At 44.0% G+C, this 13,377-nt stretch overlaps 2 protein-coding genes across 2 annotated transcripts; both read right to left on the bottom strand.

Annotated features, from left to right (window-relative positions):
• Positions 1-2,437: 2,437 nt before the first annotated feature.
• LOC122028041 lies at positions 2,438-3,496 on the bottom strand. The gene is made up of 2 exons (XM_042587065.1): positions 3,463-3,496; positions 2,438-3,045 (listed from the first exon to the last, which is right to left on the bottom strand). Exons 1-2 carry the CDS (start codon positions 3,494-3,496, stop codon positions 2,438-2,440), a joined length of 642 nt encoding a protein of 213 aa, XP_042442999.1.
• Positions 3,497-11,905: 8,409 nt separating this feature from the next.
• Positions 11,906-13,134, bottom strand: LOC122028185 (probable E3 ubiquitin-protein ligase XERICO). The gene is made up of 2 exons (XM_042587216.1): positions 12,695-13,134; positions 11,906-12,607 (listed from the first exon to the last, which is right to left on the bottom strand). The coding sequence occupies exon 2, from the start codon at positions 12,558-12,560 to the stop codon at positions 12,123-12,125; it is 438 nt and encodes a 145-aa protein (XP_042443150.1). The 5' UTR covers positions 12,561-12,607; positions 12,695-13,134; the 3' UTR covers positions 11,906-12,122.
• Positions 13,135-13,377: the final 243 nt, after the last annotated feature.

Genomic DNA, 13,377 nt, shown 5'->3' with positions numbered 1-13,377 from the left:
ACACGTCCTTCTCGTCCACTTGTGTACTCTTCTATAACTTCTCATCTCTCGGATGCACCGAGCCCGTTGACTCCTCGTACCATTCTTCTCATCACTGCATCTCCTGCTCAACTGCTTGTATTCCTAAGTTTATATACACTTAGACACAAGGATCAAACATGGCAAGACCTAACTTAACCCAGTTGACCACATCAAAACTAACTCTGGGTACTTACACTAGGTGGTAGTCTTTCAAAGTTAGAGGAGGCGGCAATTCTCACTACCAGCGAGTCGGCCAAGAGATGGAGCCTGGGAGTTTGATGAAAAAGAATTGGGATTTCCATCCCTTGTGGGATGAAGGAAGCTCCTTAATTAAGTTAATCCCATATCGAGAGAAGAAGAAGACTCAATCCTCCATCTTCCTCTAGCAAAAGAAAAAAAATGAAAGAAGCGAGGAGAAAGTGGAATGTGATATAAGTAGAAAAAAATCACTACCCCAGTCAAAATACAGAAAGAATTGGGGTCAAGCTGTGACAATGAGATGTAAAAGTATCACGACACTTCAATTAAGAAAACATGATAGGGAAGCGTAACTCTCTCAGCATGTAGCTTCGGAAGAAAGTTACAAAGCCTAGAGGGGACAGTCTAGCCGATCATTGCCATTCGAAAACCATAATAGATGATTGGTCGGAACTCCATAAGCCATCCTCAACTGATCAAGGGATGCATTAGTAAAACTTGAAGTGGTAGATCTATACCAGGGAGCGAAAGAAGATTCTCTGGCCATGGAATGTGCTACCAAGGGATTGGTGAAAGAAAGAATCATAAAGATGGACTAAAATAACTTATTGGGTGGAGAGGAAAACTCGAAGACAAAGGAGACGAAAAAGAAGAAGAAACGACAATTGAAGAATCAGCAAGTGCATGCATAAATGTTCTTATCTGACCTAATATAGCATGACTCGTTCAATTGGGATCGTTGGATCTCTACTGTTATAAGGGTGGGATAAAATTTTTACCGTGCCATAAAGCACATAGGACAAATTAAAACTCAGAGTAATCATTACATTTTAAAAGACGCCTAGCCTTCTCTGTCGCGAGTCTTATCACATTAATGTGATGCAATCTCAGAGGCTCACTTGTACATTCTGGGCTTATAAATAGAGGTGTATAATGCAGACAACATTCTTAAAAGGAATGGCTGCATTTAAGGACATGATGGTCGAGACATGTTGACATTTTATGTGTAATCTCTTCATAAATATGCAATGGATTTGCCACATGGCTTAAGTAGTCGAGGTGGCTGGGATCATTCTGATTATACAACAATCTAGTCAGTTAGGCTCTCACCTTCTTAGACTAGACTTGAAGGGGAGACTTGTAATTCAGGGAATGATCAATATGTGTCATATGGATAAGAGAAGATTGGTGAAACCTGCTTAGATGGTTCCAACAGAGGAAAGTCTCAAGCCTCTCGGCTCCATAGCCTTCTGGCCTCTCGGGCCTCTCGGATCCTTAGACTCTTGTCCTCTCGGGCCTCCTGACCTCTCAGGCCTCTTGGACCTCCCTCCCGTCTTCTTAACTTCCTGACCTCTTGAGCCTCTCAATTCCTTAGCCTCCCGATCTCTCAGACCTCCAGGTTCCTTGGCCTCTCAGCTCTCGACTCTCAGGTCATTGTCTCCTTGGTTTCGCAGCCCCTTGGCGACGTAGGATGCACGACCATTTTTGGAAAAATGTGAATCATAGTGTAAATTTCGGAGTATTTCAGGAAAAGAATAATCATTGCGTAAATCTCAGATTATTTCAGGAAAAAAGCAATGGCATAAACAAGTCTTATATTATTAAAAAAAAATAAATTCTGACAACATGGAAAAGAGAAACGGAAGGAAAAAGTACATGGTTTCCTTATAAAAGGTAGCTCTTTCCTATATCCAGGTATATGAACACACATATACGCACATCAAAATCCTAATGTTCATCTTCTTCATCTTTTAACTTGAGCGTCAAAATAGTTACACTGAGAAACCTTCTGATTGTCATTCTAACTCTTTTCTTATTTACCTTCATCTAGACTCCTAACCATGTCATCATCCTCGTTGTTATCTTGTAATTAGCAATTAAGTTGGCAATAAAACTAACTACTGATGATTCAGATGTTTACAAACATGATTATTAACAATAATAAAATCAGTTAAGAATCTCTGTCTTTTTTTTTAACTGGATGCAATTATATGCTTTGAGAGCCCTATGGATTTTTCCGCGTTCAATTTAAAATAATTTATCGATCTTGTGTTAGAGTAAAGCTTGAATCCAAAAGAATGGGATTATGGGAAGAATCTATTAAACATGAGAGATTTGCATGCGGTTTAAATGTTGATAAAATAAGGATAAACGAGCCACAATCTATGAATTATTCAGAAAGTCAAAGACCAATTAACCCTGATCACCAATGACCACATTAGCGGCAGAGCCGTTCATTTCGGCCTCTCTCTCTCTCTCCATCTCCGTTGCCACCGCCAGCTGCGGTGGCAACTCTCTCCGATCCTCCTATAAAATGCTCCAACTTCCTCCAATCCCAACAACCGAAGCTCCTCATCTCTTCCCTCTCAAACAATCCGTCGCCGCTCGCCCCGCCCACGAAGATGCATCGCGCATCTGCTCTTGTAGTCCTCCTCCTTGCCGCCGCCGCCGTCTCCGGCTTGGCACAAGCCCCCTCGGAGTCGCCAAAGGCCGCGACTCCAGCCCCAACTGGATCCGTCGCGAAGGCTCCGGTCGTCGCGAAGGCTCCAGTCGTCGCGGCGAATGCGCCAGAATCATCGGCGAAGACTCCCTCTCCAGCGAAGTCTCCTGCTTCCGAAACTCCCAGCGAGTCTCCCGCGTCGGCGCCAGGGCCAGGGTCAGAAGCCGATTCCCCTGCGACTTCTCCCTCCGCCGCGGACGCACCAACTGCCGAAGACGGTGCTGACTCTCCAGCATCCGCTCCGGCTCCTTCCGGCGAAGCAAGCGACGAGCATATAAGTGGCGCAAACCCTGCTGCCGGCGTCTCCGTCAGCGGGCTGGCCGCGGCTTTCGTTGCCGTTGTCGCTCTTTAAATTTCTAAAACCGTCGTGTGTGTGTTTGGCAACGGATCAAGAACAGAGAGGGTGAAACTTTCAATGCGAGAGGGCTACGGTTGAAAATCTAATAATGTCTTTGAAGAGATTATAATGGGACAAACAATTCTTTGAATTCGCAGACGATTAAAACCCGCAATGTACTAAAACTTATTGATTTGGCGGAATCCTCATGTCCCTGCAGGTTTCGTATTGTCAAAAGTCAAACTGTCAACTAAATTCAAGTGGGCAAAACATGGCTCCAAAAGGATGAAACTTGGTTTTGATCGAGCCAACTCAATATACTAATCCCAAAAGAATTCAAGTTTGATCAAGAACAACTCAGCTATTGCGCCTCATACTTAACTATCGACATTCCTCCATGTCTCACCTTTAGATCCAAACATCTCTTGGGCATCCTCCATGTCTCGGTCTCATATCTAGACATTTACTGCAGCATTCTTTATATCTCAGTCTCAGCTATCGACATCCTTCCATTTGTCAGTCTCGGATCCAGACATCCCTCCTATTATGTCCCAAGGGAATTCACATATTTTCACTATGACATGTTGTCCACTTTGAGTCTAAGTCCTCATGACATTATTTTTGGACTCTATCCAAAAGGTCTCATACCAATGGAGATATCTTATATCCTTTTAAACACATGATCTTTTTCATATCTTTCCAATATGAGACTTTTATTGTATTCCAAATAATTCTCCCCTTAAACGAAGGACTATCATTACTCTCATGGTTCGGACATCTTCACGAGCATCCAATCACGAGCATCTAATCACCTTGACCTACTCCAAGCCTTCTCCGTCAGCATCTATTTACTTTTGACCTACTTTAGACTTCTCCGCAAATGAAATGTATAAGTTAAAATGAAATGTATAAGTTTAGAGAACTTTGCAAAAATTTTGCAAGAAAAAATATTTTTGAGAATATTCAAAGAAAATTGAGTAACCCTTTAAAGTATTATCTAATTTCAATTTAATGCTTTATCAATTAGTCAATTAAACACTTTATTTTAATATTTGGCTTCTAGGCTGTGGCAAGGCACTAGACATTCTTGGTTATTGGATCACCACTTCTAGACAAAGCCTCAAAAGGAAATTAAATGTTTAATTTTCTCGCTGAAATGGCTAAGTCTAAATTAAGGTTTAAGTAAGACAGGACTTAGGAACCCAATATAAGTTCCAGCTAACTAGATTAATTAAATATTTCTTAGGAACATATTTCTTTGAAATATTTCTAATTTGTCCCTTATGGTATCTAAGGTACCAATTTAATCCATAAAATTTTCTAATATGTTGATTATTTGAACATGCATGATTTTTCAAAATATCTACTTGCATTTTTAAATTATCATTTTCTAATTTTAATTTACCATTTTCTGCTTCTAATATTTTAAGATCTTCCGACAGACAAGATTTATTTAAAGTTAATTTCATCTTTTTATTTTCTTTTTCTAGCACGTAACAATCTTTAGTTAATAATTTAACAAATTTAAACATTTGGTCAGGTGATAGAGACCGTACCTGACTTACCTTGTCAATCTCTGATCCTCCCCCTGTAGAGCTGCTTTCCTCCGAAGACTCTCCCCCTTCATCGATGCTCATCTGGGATGAGCTTTTTGTGTACTCGGGAAGGAATTCAGCTATAAGGGTTGTCCCAGCAATTTCTTCGGTCTCAGATTCTTCTGATGACGACTCGGTGTCCATCGAGGAGTCAGATTCGGCTTCAATCGATTCTTTGTGGAGCTTCAAGAACTTTTTCTAGAGTTCTTTTACACTTTGGTAGTTGTCAATTCTGTCGAGATACTCCACCGGTTGTACACTTATGAGATGATATTCAGCCTTACCGTTTGACATGAAATCGTCGCCCTACTTTTTGGTCCAAAGGCATTTTTCAATTTCTTCTCCGTTCGCATTCTTTGGTACTTCATAACCATATTTCATTATTAGTAAAATACCGAAATTTGTTTTAAGAAATACCTTCATTCGTCGCTTCCAAAACGTGAACTCCCCCTCGAACGTCGGTAGATAGATGTTAGCTCCGGCCATCTCGTTGCTTCAGTCGGCGGTTAGTCCTTCTGAAACGTCCTGACTCTGATACCACTTGTTGGGGACGTTGGTGGCCGACTATCGGAGGGGTTGAATATCCCTACACAAATTAAACCAAAATACCCTTCTCGGACTTTTAAAAGAACGCTTGCGTAAATTAAATAAAGAAAGAAACTAAAAAGACGAGCCTCACGGATTTGACTTGGTTGCAACCGGGGGAGGTTGTTAATCCAAGGAAGCTGAAGCGCAATAAAGATCTCCTTCAGGCGGAGAAGCCTCTTACAACATTCAAGCACAGAAAATGAGAAGCTAAACTAAACAAGAGAAGCGTACAAGTGTTGAAATGCTAATTGCTTGTTCTGTTTAGCTTCTTGGACCAAGGTTATATTTATAGCCTTGGTCGGAGCGCCTGAAGGGTTCTAGCGCCTGGAAGGGGATAAAACTTTATCCCCTTCGCAACAGATCATGGTCAAACGTGATCGGGTCAAAGTCGCATTTCGAGCGCCCGGAAGGGTTCCCAGCGCCCGGACTAGTCGGGGCGCCTGGATTGATTTCGGGCGCCAGACCCCTTTAAGTCAACATTGTTAACTTTTTACGGTCCGGGCTCTCTGCTACGATTCTGCTCACCTCGATCTAGATCTTCCGCTTCGTTTGTTTGGGTGATTTCGGCCAACCGAAATAAGGCTCACCTGAACCCAATTTCGACCTTCCCGAGAAGGCTTCTGCTCCGGCTTCTCGTCCCTCGGAATCGTCACATGTTTCCTTCTCGTCCGCCAGCGTACTCATCCAAAGCTCTTCGTCCCTCAAACGCACCGAGTCTGTCGGTTCTCTCCCGTGTTGACCTCCTCCCTGGCTGCGTCTCTTGCTCCTCGAGCAATCTTCTGCTCCGGCTTCTCATCCCTCAGAAACACCGCATGCTCCCTTCTCGTCCACCGGTGTACTCTTCCGCAGCGCCTCGTCCCTCCAATGCACCGAGCCCGTCGCCTCTCTCCCGTGTCGTTCTTCTCCCTAGCTGCGTCTTCCGCTCGACTTCATGTGCTCCTAAGTTCCTACACACTTAGACACAGGGTTAAAACACTATAGAACCTAACTTAACTTGTTTGATCACATCAAAACAACCTGGGGCTCCAACAAATGCATGAGCCAAGCCTACAACAAACGTGTCATCCTCGTTCCTTCCAATTTGGAAACTTTGATTGAAAGAAAATGAAGCCTATTGCAGACGTTAGCAAGCTAGAGTCATGCTGGGATATATCTTACCAAGTCACCCACTGACTTGACTGAGGGTCTTAATACTTAGACAACTCTAAGCAAAATAACTCAAACGGCCTTGGAACACCACACATATAAGACCTTATTGTGTCTAATCTCAGGTACTACTATTCTATATTTTTTTTTCCTTTCCTATCATTCATCCTTGTAAATATTCATGCCCTATCAAGTAAAAATCACAACCTATTGCTTATTGTCTCTTCTTGCATAGTAGTTTTACGACAGACCTAAAAATCTTAGCTTCACGCTATATATTGAGACACATGGTCCCCTTAGATCATCGCTAATGGTTCCACCTTACGATAAGCCCAGAACTCCAAGCTCCATGCTAGTGATCAAGACTCAGCCCGTCCTCTTAGCCACTCGCTAACGGCTCCGCCTTACAACATAATCGAAAATCCTAGCCCCGTCCTAGTGATCGAGACTCTGCCCTCCCTCGTACCCCCTCACTAATAGCTCCGTCTTATGATAGATCCAAAATTTCTATTCCATGCTAGCGACTAAGACTCTGTCTGCTCTATTATCCCCTTGTTAACAACTCCACCTTATGATAGGCCTGAAACTCCTAGCTCCATGCTAGCAACCGAGACTCCATCCGCCCTCTTAGCCCTCACTAATGACTCCACCTTAAGACAAAGCTTAGAATTCCTAGCTCCGTACTACTAACTAAGACTCCACTTGCCCTCTTATCCCCTGCTAACGGCTCCACCTTATGACTGACTCGGAACTCCTAGCTCAGTGCTAGCAACCAAGACTCTGTCCACCCTCTTAGTCACATGCTAATGGCTCCTCCTTACGACAGGCCCAAAACTTTTAGATTCATGCTAGAGACCAAGACTACACTCGCCCTCTTAGCCCCTCACTAATGGCTCTGCCTTATGACATGCCTGGAATTCCTATCTTCGTGCTAGCGATCGAGACTCCTCCTAGCCTCTTAGCCTCTTGCTAACAACTCCACCTTATGACAGGCCTAAAATTCTTAGCTCCGTGCTAATGATCAAGACTCTACCCTCCCTCTTAGCCCCTCACTAACGGTTTCGCCTTACAATAGTCCCAGAACTCTTAGCTCCGTGCCAGTGATCAATACTCCTTCCACCCACTTAGCCCCTCGCTAATGGCTCTGCCTTACAACAAACTCAAAATTCTTATTTACATGCTAGCAACCGAGACTCCGCCCACCCTCTTAGCCCCTTGCTAACAGTTTCATCTTACAATAAACCTAGAACTCCTAACTCCATGCTTATGACCAAGATTCTCTATGCCCTCTTAGCCCCTTGTTAACGACTTTTCCTTACAACATGCTTAAAACTCCTGGTTCTAGTGATTGAGACTCTACCCACCCTCTTAGCCTCTCGCTAACAACTCCATCTTATGGCAGGCCCAGAACTCTTAGCTTTGTGCTAGCGACTGAGACTCAATGCGCCCTCTTAGCCCCTCTCTAACGACTCCGCCTTACGACAGTCTCGAAACTCTTCCCCCCATGCTAGAGGCTTAGTTTTACTACAAGCTTGACCTCAAACAATTCAGCCTTGGCTTCGGGTATCTCAATCTGGCCATACAAGGCAGCATAGTTGCCCCAAGCAACTCATACTTCCTTACTTGACAGTCTAAGATTATCAGTTCAGGTCATCTCAACAAATAAGTCTAATATTTATTTTTTATAGTTTCAATTCAGTAAATTCCCTGCATCTCCGATAAAGATTGCCATGTGAATTGAAGTCTTACAACAAGCCCGAAATTCCTAGCTCCGCGCTAGCAATTCATCCCTATGACAATCTCAGGCTAGAGTTTTTGCCTTTCAACAGGCTTGAATCCTCAAATATGAAGTTGGAGACTTAGCTTCATGGCAAGTCTTGTGCCTCTTTACCTAAGATCCTAGATAGGGTCATTCACCGCTCAATATTTTTTTGGTGCAAACATGTCAAAAAGAGGATGATCGTACTATTCAGCTAAGCTCTCAATCGTTTCTTACTTAAAACTCTTTTAAAGGGATCAAGCTATCCAGCTAGGCTCTTTGCTATTTTTATTTACACTCTCTTGTGAAACGGGCCGGATCTTCTGGTCCGCAATTTACAGATCAGGGAATGGTCCACTATATGAGGACCATTGATTTGGATGGAGTCCACCTTTAAGTTGGTAGGGTCCATCCAAATCAACGGTCTATAATAGTGGATCATCCCCTGGTCCGTAAATTACGGACCATCCCCTCGTTGCCTTATTTGATGCCTCACTCATACAACACTTAGAAACACAATAAAAGTGCACATTCAACATATTCCAACAAGATAAATTTTCTAAAATGAAATTCTATTTCTAAGGAGGGTTTGCAAATAAATCACGAAAAGAAAGGGACATGAAGATAACCAAAATAAAGATCATACAAAGCTAACTGTCAAAATAAAGATAACTAGAGTTTGAGTTGGCGTCGGAGGTGAGAAGCACTGTCAGTCTGCTTTCTTGAAGTCCAACAAATCATTTCAGACTTTCTTCAAGTCTAAGAAAGTCAAGTTGCTCTCCCTTGAAATAAGCCCCAACTGAATGAATTGGCGGATGACACTTTTAAAGTCGTTGTTGAGCATGTTGCTGGTCCTCAGTGCAAGCATGTCATAAAATTCTTTAGATGAAGGTCTTCTTCTAGTTTTCCCAGTAGCTCTCTACACCCGCCTGATACTCAGTCAGTTTAGCCAGCTTAGTCTTGCCAGTCTCCATCTCAAAGGCTAGCTTCGTCTCTTTGTCCTTCTCTTTGGATAGTTTTAACCCCAATCTTTCTTTAGTCAAGGCCTCGATGCAAAGATCAGATTGAAGTTGCAACTGTTGAGCTTCTAAAGTTGCCAACTTCACTTCTTGTATAGCCCGTTCATGTTGGGCTCGGAGTAGCTCCTCCTGGGATTTCTTTGTTGACTCAGTATAAGTCTAGGTACTAGCTTATGTCTGTTTGGCTAAATCTTCAAAAGGTTGTGCTTTGGATTGAGACTAGGCTAGCTCACACTCCAACTCGTGAACCCAATCAGAATAACCCTTGGCAATTTTTTTTCTTCCATTTTTTCATCTCAGCCTCGATCTTCTCCTCGTCCAGTTGAGTCATGGCCTCCTCCACCTTGGCTTTGTCCGCTTCTTGCAAAACCTCCTCAGCTAGGCCTTGTGACATGACCAACCAAGTTTGTTGTCTTTCCAACTCAGCTATTCGGCCCTCCATCCTTTTATGCTGCTTCACCAAGCTAAGAAGACAGGAGTGCGGTCCCTTATGCTCCATTTCAGACTGTAACACCAGGACATAGTCAATAGATATTCAACGAGTTTAATATCAAGAGTAAAGCATACCTTTAGAATGGAGCCTAACAAATTCTTGCTCAGGTTCAAGAGACTCAAGCGAGGCAGGACATCCGTCTCATAACCCCATAGTTGCCCAGTGATAGAATTTAAAAAGGTCAACGTCTCGGCTCAACATTTAGGCAAGCATGGTAAGCAGACGACAACTCAAAACAGTCCAGTCAGTTGGATTAAGCTTCTTCAACTAGATTTGAGGGAGAGACTTGTGATATAACGGAATTTTGCAGTCCTTAAAGGTCTCGTGTGGTCAAAAATCATACTAAGCTGTTAGTCAAAGTTAAAGTGAGTTAAACGTGACTCCAAAGAGAATCAAGCTAGCCCAACCCATATGAGACTTGGGTTTGATCAAGTCAGTTCAATACACTTGTCCCAAAAGGATTCAAGTTTATCAAGGACAAGTCAACGATTATGTTTCGGTGTCAACTGTTGACATCCCTCCATGTCTCAGTCTCAAAATCAGACATCTCCCTCAGCATTCTCCATGTCTCGATCTCAACTATCGACATCCCTTCATGTCTCCACCTCATATCCAAACATCTCCCTCTGCATCTTCCATGTCTTGGTATCAGCTGTCAACATCCCTCTATGTCTTAACCTCATATCCAGACATCTCCCCCAACATCCTCCATGTCTTAGTCTCAGCTATCAACAATTCCATGTCTTAAGTTCATATCCAAATATCTCCCCTAGCATCATCCATGTTTGGTCTCGGCTATCAACATCCCTCAATGTCTTAGCCTCATATCCAGTCATCTCCCCCGACATCATCCATCTCTCGATCTCATATGCCAACATTCCTCCATATCTCAGCCTCATATCCAGTCATCTCCCCTGAAATCCTTTACGTCTCAGTCTCAGATTCCGGCATCACCTATGTCTCGGCCTCAGTCATCGACATACTTTCTCAACCATAGTCGCCAACACCTTTCATGTCTCACTCTCATATCCCAACATTACACTTGGCTAGGTTTCAGTCGTTGGCATGCTCCAGGCCTCAGTGTCAGATCCTTACTTTGTCTATTCTTAATGTCACTATGCATCAGCTTCATTCTCTCATCTATCATCGAATCAAGCTCCCCCATGTGGCCTATTGAAAGTAGGCTGGGGCACATGGATAAGGAGATAGCATAACCACCTCCTCAATATAAACACCTCCTCAATAAGGTCAATCCTCCACAAATATTCCAAATTACATGACATCGAATAAATGAAGAGGCGATTAAGGGGTTAAGATCTAATTCCCTAAATGTCCTCATTCATACACGTGACATTTGGTAAATGAAGAGACAACTAACGACTATTAAATCTAATCTCCCATTAGCTCGTACGAGGATAATAATAGAGTACACAACACAACATCTCATGAGAAAATAGTCTTTTGACAATTATATAAATCCTAAAAATGGTATGTGTAAAAAATTCTGGACTCTCTCCAACTCTACTAGATTCTCTCTTTCTTCTTCCTTTGTCCCCAGGATATAGCACAACTGAGGGCGCATAATTTCATGATCGAGAGGTCAGGATTTGATCATCGGGATGTCATTACCTGGGGTTAATATCCCGACCATAATATTTCAACTGTACACTTATATTTACCTCTTCTCATATCCGTGGAACCGATTCTAGGAGACCGCTGATATAACGGTTCCATATTTTTTTTTTTTTTTTTTTGTTGTTGTTGTTGATATACTATCTCAAATAAATCCTAACTTAGAACTTCGAAATAGTCAGAAATAATCTATGTCAAAATCTCTCCGGTACCTATCTAATCTCTATTGAAGTGCATTTTAAGGAGCACAGATCTCTTGGACCATTTTTTTATGGTTCAGGGGATGTGCCACTCGTATCTACGGCCGGATTGTGATCGCGATCTAGCCATAAATTGTTACGATCTCTTCTTAGTTTCAACATTCTCATTAGGTTATAGTTTTTGTTCGGAGGGGACGGTCGGAGGCCGTCCGGAGGCCTCCGGTGGTGGATAAGTGGCTAGATTACTGGGCACCGAGCGAGGGTGTCCTCCGGACGGCCTCCAACCACCTGCTCCGAACAAAAATTATAACCTGGTAGGAACGGTAAACCAAAAAAAAAATCATAACTATTTGTGATCGGATCACGACTACAATCCGACCATAAATACGAATGACACATTCCCTAAATCATAAAAAATAATCCAAGAAATCCTGCCTCCATTTCATTTCAAGACTCTCGTCTTCTTCACAGATGGCCTTCGAAGAAGATTGTTCGTTAGCTAATAATTTGACCACCTACTATATTTGACCGGATCAAATAAGTTGATTTAAACGAAAGATTTATACAATCTTTGTACAATCACTGCGCCAAAGAACCTAAAAACAAAAACGAGGAACGGAGGAAGCAGTCAGTCTCATGAGAGTGAAGGTGAAAATGAAGCGGTGGGTTCCTCCCCGTGGAGGACGTGGGCCCTACAAAGGGGACAAGTGGCGTGGTGGTACTCGAACCACGTCTCCAGACAAGCCATGTGGAAGAGGTGCCCGCAGGCGAGCCGGTTCACCACCGACTCAGGCTCGAACCGGCCGAGGCAAACCCGGCAGTCCGCCGCCCGCCGCCGCTCCAGCGCGGACCCGAACCGAAACGGCCTGCACCGCTTCCGGAAGCGCTCGGCGAGACCGGGCTCCGCCGCGCCGCCCCCGCCGTCCAACTCCGCCGGTGGCGGCGAGCTGAGGCGGAGGAAATGGAGCGCCGAGCGGAGGAACTCCTTCAGGATGGAGACGGCGAGCGCGACGTTGAAGAGGAACAGAGTGAGCACGCTCTCAGACGGGTTAGGTAGGCTCGAGATTCCCATGTCGTACGGTGGCCGAAGAAATCTGCTTCGATCCCACTCGCTTCGATCTGCATAAAATGAGCAGAATCTCGGAATTAGTGAAGGAATCTTACATGAACACAAAAGAAAGTTTGCTCGAGCTAAATCGTAATTACCTCCTCAAATCGTAGCCCCTTCTCTTCTTCGCAGAGGTTTCTTTGCAGTGGAGAGAGCAGAGCAGGATGCGTGGAAGGGGAAGACGGGTTTATTTATACAGCGCTCATCTTTTCTGGAATTTGACTGTTGACTTGCATTCTGCGTCGTCGTCGTCTTTCTCTCGGCACATGCGCAGCGGCGTCCCCTCCCTGCTTGGAGTCGGATGCCACGTGTCCATTGCTAGTGCAGTGATTTTATTAGTGACGGCAGGAATGCACGAGGTTTTCACGTCGGTGCATGGCTCCCACCATTACAATCGACGTGTCGGGCGCACCTTGCCGAGTTGCGGGGACGCGGTCAGGCGGCCGCCATGGCGCTCTGCTCGCATGGGCGAGGGCGACACATCACGCACGCGCCCACGCGGTGAAAAGGCCGAGGTGGGCGGCCTCGACGTGGGGGAAGCTCGCTTTCTCTTTTGACCGACGAAGGAAGGTTAGATGCAATGGTTCCTGTGCTGGCGGATGTGCAATTGCTGCGTGCACGCCAAGTGATCGACATTATGCCTATGGGACCGCAATTTGGCAGGAATCCATCGGCATCGACGTGTTTTTGCAGCGATTCTATGGAGAGAAAAATTTAATGTTACGTCATTTTCTCGTTTTAATTGCATGAACTCGTCAAACATTCGATAATAATTTAATCA

Source organism: Zingiber officinale, chromosome 10A (genome assembly GCF_018446385.1).
Source record: "Zingiber officinale cultivar Zhangliang chromosome 10A, Zo_v1.1, whole genome shotgun sequence".
Taxonomy (NCBI): Eukaryota; Viridiplantae; Streptophyta; class Magnoliopsida; order Zingiberales; family Zingiberaceae; genus Zingiber; species Zingiber officinale.
Note: the sequence above shows the minus strand (reverse complement) of the source record. Positions and strands in the feature narration are given on the sequence as shown.

Bases quoted from the DNA above. Each gene is read 5' to 3' on its own strand.
- LOC122028041 (XM_042587065.1), bottom strand. From the start codon at position 3,496: ATGGAGGATGCCCAAGAGATGTTTGGATCTAAAG. The intron at 3,046-3,462 runs GTGAGACATGGA...CGGCAACGAAAG, and splicing joins AGAGATGTTTGGATCTAAAG to CCGCGGCCAGCCCGCTGACG.
- LOC122028185 (XM_042587216.1), bottom strand. From the start codon at position 12,560: ATGGGAATCTCGAGCCTACCTAACCCGTCTGAGAGCGTGCTCACTCTG.